The sequence below is a fragment of the Balaenoptera physalus genome (genome assembly GCF_965194825.1).
Source record: "Balaenoptera physalus genome assembly, chromosome: 16".
In the NCBI taxonomy this organism is placed as follows: Eukaryota; Metazoa; Chordata; class Mammalia; order Artiodactyla; family Balaenopteridae; genus Balaenoptera; species Balaenoptera physalus.
The window spans coordinates 25,505,373-25,516,927 of record NC_138898.1 but is presented as its reverse complement, the minus strand read 5'-3'; the positions used below and the strand labels follow the sequence as shown (position 1 = coordinate 25,516,927).

At 48.6% G+C, this 11,555-nt stretch overlaps 1 protein-coding gene and 1 long non-coding RNA gene across 3 annotated transcripts in view; both read left to right on the top strand.

Annotated features, from left to right (window-relative positions):
• Positions 1 to 47: 47 nt before the first annotated feature.
• The window catches only part of LOC309646203, a 441,930-nt gene continuing 430,422 nt past the window's right edge, over positions 48 to 11,555 (top strand). The window contains exon 1 of the long non-coding RNA XR_014255215.1: positions 48 to 2,753. This is a non-coding gene — a long non-coding RNA (uncharacterized lncRNA). The remainder of the gene's footprint in view (positions 2,754 to 11,555) is intronic.
• ZNF341 (zinc finger protein 341) overlaps positions 8,691 to 11,555 on the top strand; it is a 42,094-nt gene continuing 39,229 nt past the window's right edge. Inside the window, exon 1 of one of the 2 annotated variants that reach the window (XM_082432128.1) lies at positions 8,691 to 8,898. In XM_082432128.1, coding sequence (XP_082288254.1) covers positions 8,706 to 8,898 — 193 coding nt within the window. In that variant the 5' untranslated portion in view covers positions 8,691 to 8,705. Of the gene's footprint in view, positions 8,899 to 9,515; positions 10,422 to 11,555 lie in introns of those variants that run through there. The other variant, XM_082432129.1, reaches the window with a different exon arrangement.

Here is an 11,555-nt window from a genome sequence, read left to right as displayed (position 1 = left end):
CTCACCAGGGGAATGGGACGCAAGCACACTCCCGAATAGCGGTCTGATTGGAAGAGAGGGAGAGCTTGTAATCAGTCACAGTGGGCTCCGCCCGATTCGACTTAAAGAAGGTTAGAAACATGCTCCTGGATTTGTCCAATCAGAAAGCATGTTTCTCTCGGGCTTGGAGAGAGGTGTGTCACCTGGGAGCTTGGAAGGAAGTTTCCTGAAAGAGGAGCTGCCCTCCCTAGAGTTGGGATGGTGGCACTGCGGGGAGCCAGGCCTTATCTTTACACATGACAGTTCTGATTGGTTAACATTGATCATAGCGATCTTCTCAGACCATAAATGCCTTGGCACCCTTTGGGTTTCCATTTATTCTTAAAAACCAAACTCCTTCCCACGGCCCGCCAAGAGAAGACTCTGTATGATCTGGCCCCTGCTTCCCCCTCTAACCTCATTCCCACAATCTCCCCTCCTCCCGTCACTTGCCTCCTAGGTCACTCCTCTCCAGCAAAACTAGCCTCCTTGCTGTTCCTCGAGCGTGACGCTCCTGCCTCAGCGCCTTTGCACTTCGATTTCCCTGCCTCGTATGCGTCACCCCAAGTTCTTCCCATAGCTGGCTCCTTCTCAACCTTCAGGTTTCAGCTGAAATACCACCTCCTCAGAGAGGTCGTCCCAGATATCCCATCTAAAGTAGCACTGCCCACTCTCTGACTCATTACCCTCTTTTATTTCCTTCATAGAACTTTACACTCTTTGAAATTATTTATTTGCTACATGTTCATTGTCCACTGCCCCTACCAGACGGTAAATTCCATGAGGGCAGAAACCTTGTCTGTCTTGTTTTCTGCTGTAACTCCAGTACTTAGCACATGGCTGGTGCCCAACATAGGCTTGTTGAGCAATATAGTTCTGGGTTATCTCCCAGAACATTGAGGGGTGACATTTATGTATGATGTCACTGTGTGGAGTTGTTCCTGGATAACAGTTACACACAGAGTGGTGGCTGTGATTTGTGAGGGTGTCCCCTGGTACATGGGCCATCTGGTATTTATCTGTGACATTATTGCCTGGGTCAGTGTCAGAGGATGTGGTCAGAGGTCAGTGAGGAGGAATTATGCTGGGCCTATTTTATCATTACAACTGGATTTTCTTTTTGCAGGGGTTAATTGTGGACTAATTTATTCAGTTAATCTTCCCCCTGAAAATAGCAACATTAGATAAAATATAAGAATATCCTCTGAAAAACACTGAAATGCTTAAAAGCCTGGGGAATGCTCAGGCCAATTATTAGGTGAAAGCTGGTAACCAGATATTTAACAAGAAGATTGGAATATTGGAGCACCAAAGCTACTTATGACATGAGGGCTTTTGCTAATATTGAACCTGTGGGTTTCAGTTCATCAACCACAGAGGGCAAGAGGGACAGAAGTGAAAGTCCAGGGCCTGTCCAAGGTGGGGAGTCTAATAGAAGAATCTCCTCACATTAGGCTGAGACCCCAAGGGTCTCACCCTTGAGTTTAATGTGATATGAAGCTGCACACTCCACACCACGAGCCCCAAGGGAGTTCAGAAAAGGTTGCCTTGATACTGAGCAGAACAGTTGGAGGAAAAGGAAAGGGGAATATTTTAAAGCTCTTTCTTAGGGAGTTGTGACCATTGATGAGCCCTTTTGTGCCCCAGGGAGTAGAGCCCAGTAGCCCAAGAATTCTCAAGCCATAAACTGGGAACCTAGTTTGAAGTAACAACTGGATTGCCCCTAGTTATCATTGGAAGTGAGTGGAAGTGCCCCCAAAACTTTGACAAAAGCAAATGCAAAGTCTCTCTGAAGAGGGCACATTTATCAATATCTTTGCCTTCAGGGAACCACCACAAATAATTTTTCAAGGTGAGACCAGCACACAGTCAGAGATAACTAGGAACCCAAGACTTCATGAAGAAAAAATAGATACGACAGATGGGAGGAACAGATAAACACAGACTTCAGGTACTGTAATTCACAGCCACAGGTTTTAAAAAATTGTGCATACAAGATTTAAAGTTAGAAAATAGCTACAGAAAACAGAAAATTATTTTTTTTAAACATGGAAAATTTGAAAAGGAACCAAACAGAACTTCTAGAAACATCACCTGATACTCCCATGAAGAATCAGTCACCAATCCCTGACACATGGCCGAGCATTAGGAAAGGGTATTTCGAAACTATTTGGTTCGGCAAGTACTTCCTGAGTGCACTCTTTTGCTAAGCCCTTTCTCACAGATATTAAGAAATTTCTGCCCTCAGGGAGCCCAGGGTAAAGAGTCACCATATGGGAACACTTACCATTGCCTGGTGCCCCCCCCACCCACCTTTTAAAATACTTTTTCGGCTGCACCTCACGGCATGTGAGATCTTAGTTCCCTGACCAGGGATTGAACCCGCACCCCTGGCATTGGAAGCGCAGAGTCTTAACCACTGGACCGCCAGGGAAGTCCCCTGGTGACCCTTTTTAATTAATTTATTTTTGGCTGTGTTGGGTCTTCGTTTCTGTGCGAGGGCTTTCTCTAGTTGCGGCAAGCGGGGGCCACTCTTCATCGCGGTGCGCGGGCCTCTCACTATCGCGGCCTCTCTTGTTGGGAGCACAGGCTCCAGACGCGCAGGCTCAGTAGTTGTGGCTCACAGGCCCAGTTGCTCCGCGGCATGTGGGATCTTCCCAGACCAGGGCTCGAACCCGTGTCCCCTGCATTAGCAGGCAGATTCTCAACCACTGCGCCACCAGGGAAGCCCCCTGGTGATCCTTTTTAATGGTATATAACTCTGAGTTCCTCAGGGTTTGGCCTATTTCTTCACCTTTGCCCAGTGAAATTGAATTTATTTATTTAATGAGCACCTACAGATTATTAAGTGTATGTCAGGAGTTGTTTCCTAAGTGCTTTATTAACCATTTCATTCTCATAGCAACCGTATGAGGTAGGTACTATAATTATGCCCACTTAACTGATGGGAACTAAGGCAGAGAAACAAAATAACTTGCTTAAGATGATTTCGCTTATAAGTGATGGATCCCGGATTGGAATTCAGACCCTTGCTCCAGAATCTTTGATCTTAGCCACTGTATTCATTTGCTAGGGCCTCCATAACAAAATACCATGAACTGGGTGGCTTAAACAACAGACGTTTATTTTCTCACAACCCTGGAGGCTAGAAGTCCAAGATCAAGGTGTCTGTAGGTTTGCTTTCTTTTGAGGCGTCTCTCCTTGGCTTGCAGATGGCTGCCTTCTCACTGTGTCTTCTCATGGTCACCCCTCAGTCTATGTGTACATCCAAATCCCCTCTTCTTTTAAGAACACCCGTCATATTGGATTAAGGCCCACCTATGTGCCCTCACTTAACCTTAATTACCTCTTTAAAGGCCCTCTCTCCAAACACTGTCTGAGTAGTAGGGATTAAGATATCAACATATGAATGGTGGGGGGTACAACTGATCCCATAACAACCACCACACTTTGCTGCCTCCTACCTATACCAATGAACCTAACAAGATGTCAGGGTCCAGCGTTGCTTTGTGTGTCCTTAGTTTCTTCCACTTAAGGCTGGGAGTCTGGTTGAAGCTGCTCATGATTTCTCCCCTCACCATGGAGAAGTTAACTTTTCTAGGGTGGCTGGGGCACTCACTGTGAATGGGAACACTGGGTGTTTCCCAGACTTTCCTTCTGTCCTGCTTGACTCCACCCCTGGAATTGCCACATTATTTACCACAGGAGTCTCTGAACTGTGACTGGATTCGGTTCAGTGCCAACGTGCTGGCCCTAAGGGAATGTGACATAGAACTGATAGATTTTGGTGGAGGAAGAGATGGAGGTGAGTGGAAAGTTTGGAGCAGGGGGCAGCCTGACTGGAGAGCCTGCTGGAGGTAGGGTCTATATCCCTGAAAGCTCATTCAGTTGTTCCATCCGTCAAGTAGTCAGTCAACAAGCATTTCCCAGGTTGCCTCTGTGCCGAGCTCTGATGGTTGCCTCCATCCAACCAGAATGGATGAAGCACTTCTGCTTAGAGGGCTCCCTATGGAGGAGGTAGAGAAAAGGGGAACTTCCAATGGCTGAAGAGTATCACATGATCCCTATCATAGGGGTAGGGGTGGGAGAACAGCATTTTAGTAAGAGAGAACAGCATGTGCAAAGGCCTGAAGAGCAGATAAAAATCAACGTGTGTATATGCACCTGCATGTATCAAAATACAGCCCTGCCCTTCCTTGGACTTACGATGGGGTTACACCTGGATAAACCCATCGATGGTGGAAAATATCATTAAGTCGAAACACTTAACCTAATGAATATCATAGCTAAGCGTAGCCTACCTTAAACGTGCTCAGAACACTTATATTAGTTTACAGTTGGGCAAAATCATCTAACACCAAACCTATTTTATAATAATGTGTTGGATGTCTCATGTAATCTATTGACTACTGCACTAAAGTGAAAAGCAGAATGGTTGTCTGGGAGCAGAACGGTTGTAAGTGTATTGGTTGTTCAGCCTTGTGACTGCACGGTTGACCAGGAGCTGTGGCTCGCTGCCGCTGCCCAGCATCATTACAGATCGCTAGCCTGGGAAAAGATCAAAATTCAAAGTTTTTCTACTGAATGCATATCACTGTCAAACCATTGTAAAGTTAAAAAATCATAAGTGGAGCCATTGCAGGTCAAGAACTGTCTGTACATGGAAAGCTTCCAAGGTCTGGATTAGTGGAATCTTTTAATCCATCACCCTCAGAATAAAACCCACACCCACTGATACAGTGTCTGGTCCAGAGTAAGGGATGAATAAATACATAATAATAGACATCATATTGAAAGGGAGGGGAATAATGATTAGAGAATTTCTTGGAGGACATTTGATGCAGAACAGCTCGGGTATCCTATGTGAAGACCAGGCCTCTTCATGGTTATATTTCTGCAAGACCAGTCATGTACTATGTAAAGTAAAAGCAGTAACCAATGTCAAAAAAAGGATCATAAATTATTTTCTCTTTCTACTCAAGAGACTTTAATCAAAGCCCACATCTCTATACTTAATATGAATATATCTGGATGTCAGCCCTTTAGTGGTTACAAAGTTTTTACAAGTAACCTAATGTAATTCTAAATGACACATCATTTTGACTCATACTTAAATTTGTGAGAGTATTACAGCCAGAGAAATAAATGATACTTTAGCCCTTAAAAAAAAAAACAACCCACACCCTCAGAGCGGCCCTGTCTATCTCTCCAACCTCATCCTCCTGTTCCCATACATTGCTTATTATCCTCAGTTGCCCCTTTACCGTCCTTGGCTTCCTTTCATTTTGGCCTCAGAGCCTTTGCACTTGCCCAAGATGATAAAGCTAATAAGCTCTGCCTTTTTGTTCCCTTTTGTCCATCTGATCCCATCTCATTTTTCAGGTCCGCCTCCTCAGAGAGGCCTTCCCTGACCTGTCTAAAGTAGCTTCCCCTCCTCCCAGAAAAAAATACTTAAAGTCATAGAACATGTCTCCTTTTTTTTTCTTGCTTATAGCCCATCTCACTTGCATCTCACTATGACTCCATGAAGGCAAGGATTTTTGTCTTTTCATTCATGGCTGCATCCCTAGCATCTAGAACAGTGTCTAGCCTACAATAGGTCCTCAATACCTATTTTTAAGTTAATTAAATGAATGTGAAGGTATTAATATATTACTTGAATAATTTAAAAAACATAAGAAAGTTATATTGAGAAACTCTTGCCGAGAAGACATGATGAGAATCTGTGGCCACTGGATCAATGGGGACGTTAAAAGAAGACAGGGAGGAGGGAACCCTGACCTTACTCTTGCCAGACAGGCAATGGGAAGGGGGGCTCGAAGTGGGCCCTGGGTCTCAAAGGTTCCCAGGAAAAGAGGTGGGGCATGGAGTCTGGGAGAGGGGGTGGGTTCTCTGTGGGGGACATTTGCTCAGAGCTAGCTGTGCAAGGGGGGGTATAGGAAGGGGAAGGGTACCGGTGGCGGAGGGGAGTGGTGTTCAGAACAGGATGGGGGGTTTGTGGTAGAAATGCACCTTTAGGCAGAGGGTCTTTGAGACAATTTATCAGGAACAGTGGCTAGCAGTGTCCTACAATGACAGTGGAGCTTATTGGAACAGATACATATTTTTTAATTTTAGGAGTTACATATGTAGTGAATATAAGAAAATGAAAACTGTGATTTTTGTGATGGTTGCTTTGGATGAGGCTAAAATAATTATTTAAAAAAAAACCCAATGAGAATGTTTAGAGTCAACGTGGTAGTCCAGTTGTAGGAGGATATGGCTATGCTCGTGGGAGAGATCATGATTGTTGGCACCTCCATGGTTCCCCTCTCCTTCCCGTGCACACCCCAACTCTTCCTTGTGGCCCAAATGTACTTCTTTGAAACTACATCACACCTTAAAATTACACAATTTTTAAGATTTAATGTCTGTTTGCTCCCCCTCACCCCTAACTCCATGAGAAAGGACCCCTGTATTCCTGGAGCTATTATAGGACTTGGTACATAGTAAGTCCTCAATGAGGGGCTGATGGAGCATAAAGGAAGATGACAAAGGGGTCTGTGTGTGATGGGGGATCCAAATGAGGGGCAGGAGGATCCCTGAGAGACCTGAAAGGGCTTTCAGTGAGGCTGGGCTGGGGGTTGCTGAGGTTGGATATTGGGGGTTTATGTAACAGAAATGGGGTCCCCGAGAGGCAGGGATGAAGGTCTGTGGGAAGAGGAAATGGAGGTTCCTAAAGGGTGGAAATGGGGGGGTTACGTAACAGCCAAGAGGAATCTCTGAGATGATGGGGGATTAAGACCAGGCAGAGATGGGAGTCATGTGAGGAGAGGCTGGTGGCTCCCAATAGGTCGAGATGGTGGTCACTGTGGGAGGGGGAATGAGAAGTTTATGACAAGGGATGGGAATCCATGCTGCACAGTTGGGGCAGGAGTCCTGTATTTGGTGGAGATGGGGGTCCTTGCGACCGAGTTGAGTGGTCCAGGTGAGATGGGAGTGGGGGTTGGTGTTGCAAAGGCGGGGGTACTGTTGTTACTCAATCCAAGCTCGGTCTGCTCGCCGCACGACAGGCCAATGATCGGGAGACGAGGTGCTGAGGCAAGGAATAGCAACTTTATTCAGAAAGCTGGGCACCCGAGAAGATGGCGGACTAACTGTGGTGTGCTCCAAGGACAAAGAACAAGATAAATTCAAAGGGCCAATATTGCCAGAACAAAGAGTTACAGGACTCCTATCACTCTATCACAGTGCGACCATTGCAATGTCCCAGAGCCCTCCCAAGCATCATGCCCTGTCCCTTTCCCATCCCATATAAGGAAAGACATTTGCCCCGTTTTTCTCCCGCTCAGCACACTGAAAGTATACATACTCTGTCCAGTCAGCAGATGACTTGCAGGTTCCCTGGCTATAAAAACAGACAGGCAACCCATGCTCATTGTCGACTTTCCCTGGCTACCAGGAAGTCAGCCCGCTGTTCTTGCAGCGACCCTTCTCTTTAAGAAACTCTACCTTCCTCACATTCTGCCTTGTGTCTGGAAATTCTTTTCCAACCCGCGCTCGGACCACCACACTAACGTCCCAGAATAGCATCTTATCGGGGTCTGTATGCCAGTTTCTTTTATAGAACAGAGAGGGGGAGGAGGTGAGGAAGTAAAGTAAAAAGGCCATAAGTCTTGCAAACTATCTCATGGCTTGGCCAGAATTGGAGAGGGGATGTGTTAATTTCTTCTTTTCTGTGGCCATTCACAGGTGGGTAGGGTCTGAATGTCTTCCTGTGAGCTGAACAAAGGCACTTTAACATTCAGGCAGAGGCGCAGGGTTCCCCGAGGTAAACCATTATGTATGCTTACAGCTATAGACAGCATCCTCTTAGTGATGACAGTAACAAAAGCATCCAAAAGCAAAGGTTAAAGTAAAAGAAACAGATCCAACATGGAGTCAGATTTTGCTCTTCCCTGTTACACTGTGTACAGTGGGAATATTCGGTCCCTTTTGCAGAGTTGGGGGTCTCAGGCAGTTGGACAGAGGTCTGTATCACAGAGTTGGAGTCAGGTCCAGAAAACAGGGTTGGGAGGTGCCTGTGTGCAATAGGGATGGGGGTCAGTGCGCAGAGTTAGGGGTTCAAATTGAGACAGGCTGGGACCTGGGACCCTTTGCTGCTATGCTGCAATGCTTGCACCTGGACACACGTCTCCCCGAGCAACAAAATACAAAGAAACTATATGGGACTAAAAATAACTGTGTGCATGCATGCACGGCTGGGGCAAATTCTGGACCCAAAAGATACAAAAAGACAACAAAACCCAACTGCCATTTGTGAAGAACCAGGAACAAAAACTGGGTGTTGGGAGCAAAAGCAGGGTACTGCGCATGTCCCCCTGCACACAATACCACCTAAGGGGTGGACAAAACACCTAAGCCACCCCTCCGCCTGACCCCTGGACACACCCCTACCTTCACTCCATATAAGGAACAAGCTTGCCCCCCTTCAGCAAGCAAGCAAGGGAACCTGTCGTTTGCTCTCCCTCCCCCCTGCTGCAGCAAGGGCCCCAATAAAGCCTTGCCTGAACTTCTTATCTGGCCTCTAGTCAACGTCTATTCATTGGGGAAAGCCAAGAACCCTGGTTGGTATCAAAATACTGCAGGGATAGGGGTCCACGTGTCCAATAACTGGGTTATCCAGGTGGGGCTGGGGGAGCCCCGGGATGCTGGGGGTCCCACGAGCCATTCCTGGTTTTCTGGGATGGTGGAGGGGCTCCGAGGAGGAAGGAGGGCGCCCCCTAGCGGCCCCGCCGCCGCCGCCGCCACCACGGCTCCCACAATGCTCGCGCAGCCCGGCTTCGGACTCCAGCGGCGGCGGCTCCAAAATGGCGCAGACGATCTTCGAGGCCCTGGAGGGTGAGCGGCGGCGGGGACTGGGGAGGCGGCTGTTCCACCTTGCGCCCCCTCCCGCCGCGAACTCGCAGCGCGGGGCCCAGGGCGCGTGGCGCCTGCGGGGCGGAGGGCGCCGGGCCGGAACAGCCAGCGGGGCGGGAGGGCCACGGATGGGAACAGCCGCGGGAGCGGAGGTCGGCAGGGGTGGGGGAGCAGTGAGGCCTGAACAGAAGCGGAGTTGAGGCTCAGTGGTGGTGGGGGGTGCATCTCGCGACCGGAACAGCCGCGGGCGCCTAGGCCCGGCGGCGGCTGCGGCGGCGGGTGGGGGGGTGGGGGGTGCGTGCAACCGGACAGGCACAGCGAGAGAGAGAAGGCCCTGGGGGAGAGCACCGAGAGCGGAACAGCCGTGGACGGCTGGCGCAGCGGGAGGGGAGCCTAGGACCGGAACAGCTGCCGCCGCCAGGGCCCGGGCGGCGCGCGGTTGGGCCTGGGGGGCAGTTTCCTGGAGGGAACAGCCGGGGGATGGTGATGCAGGCCAGGCCGGGAACCGCGAGGCGAGCGTGGTTACACCGCGGACGCGAGGGCTGGGGAGGGCTGCATCCAGGGGGACCGTGGTGCAGCAGCGGCTGCGGGGGGGAGGGGCTGAGCCAGGGGTCCTGACCATTAAGAACTTGTATTGAGCGCCAACTGTGTGCCTCGCGCTCTGACATAGTGTCTTCAATTCAGACCAGGAAAGGATCGGCGCCACCTGTGTGCAAGGCCAGGCCTTGGACAGAAACCAGCAAACACGGGGTGCCTACTTTGTGCACCATTACGGGATGCAGAGTATTATAAACCCAGACCAAGAAAGGATGGGTGCCAACGGTGTGGTTGGCCGGGACGCCAAGTTACCAGACCCAAACCAGCAAACAGCGCACCGAGTGGTTGTCCCATGCTCTGCAAGATCCTAGGATGTGAATGGTCCTCAGGCTCTGGGAATTGTGAGCTTTGGAGGCAGGCAAACACTGAGAGCCTCCATGTGCACTTGCTAGGAGTTGGGAAGGAAGCCTCAGAGAATTCAGGGCCATGGCACAGAGTTGATGCTGGGGGGATACAGACCCAAGAATGCTCTTGGACGGATGAGATGAGTATACACATAATTAGAGTGCAAGCTGAAAGTAGGCTGGACCAGTGGTATGTGGCTGAGGCTTTGAGTCCTGCAACTCCCCAGGAGGTCTCAGCTGTGTCTCTTAACATCTTGGAGGATCAGCTCTCTCACCACGAAATGTGTAATCCTCCCCACATCTGGGAAGGTTAAGTTTCAGGAATACTCGTTGGTAAGGGATGTAGAAATCATAGAATTATAGAAAAGGTAAACAGTAAAGATAACCTCAGCTGGTGTTCAGTGCTGTGACGGGTGATGGATGTGGAAGGCCAGGGTCATTGGTGGCTCCCTCTGGGAGGCCAACAGGATGGTGTGAGGCCTGCTTTCTCTCTAGGTTCATGGACTTCCTCAGTGTTTGAATTTTCACTACAAGAATGTGTTCCTGTATTGAGTGATGAAGAAGGTAAAGGAAAAATCAGTTCCTGGGACTGTGTGATGCGCGCTGGGCTAGGAGAAGGGCAGCAGAACTGTGGGTATCCAGAGATGACCCAGGCAGTGGGGACTGCATTTGCAAAGCCCTGGTGGGGAGAGAGGTCTAGGATTCACAGAAGTTCATGTGAGCAGCTAGAGATGAGGCTTCTGAACTTTATCTTGGCATCAGTGTGGAACTAAGAAAGGGTTTTCAGCAGGGGAGCTGCACAAGCTAACGTATGTTTTATAAAATTCACCCTGGCTGCTCTGAGAACAGACAGGAGGGGTCAGAGTGGCCGTGGGGAGGTGAGACCACTGCGGCTGTCCTGCTGGGAACTGATGGTGGCCTGGGCTCTGGGGACAGCTATGGGGATGGAGGAAAAGTGGATCTGAGAGATATTTGGGAGACAGAATAGGCTAGACTTGCTGAAGGACCGGAAATCAGGGTGTGAAGGGAGATAGGTTAAGGGAAGAATCAGGGGGTGCCCCAGGGGCTTTAGCTGTGTGGACAGTGGTGCCCTGTTCTTATTGATGAGGATTACTAGGAGAGGAACAAACTTAGGGATGGGGAATGACACATTTGGTTTGAGTTTTACATAGACAGCATTTTTTTCAAAGACTTAATTTTTTTAGAGCAGTTTTAGGTTTGCACAGTTGAGAGGAAGGTACAGAGACTTTCTGTATACCTTTGATCCTACACATTCATAACCTCCCCTTTAATCAACGTAACTCATCAGAGTGGTACATTTGTTACCAAGGATGAACCTGCATTGACACATCATGACCACCCGAAGTCCATAATTTATCTTAAGTTTCACTCTTGGTGGTGTACATTCTATTGGACAATTGTATAATGACATATATCCATCATTGTAATATTATCATATAGAGTATTTTCACTGCCCTAAAAATCCTCTGTGCTCTGCCTATTCATCCCTCCCCCCACCCCCGGCAACCACTAATCTTTTTATTGTCTCCATAGTTTTGACAGGCAGTATTTTTTATTTTATTTTTTAAAAAATAGTCATTGATTTATTTTGGCTGCACCGGGTTTTAGTTGCAGCATGCAGCATCTTAGTTGCAGCACGCATGTGGGATTTAGCTCCCCCGACCAGGGATCGAACCC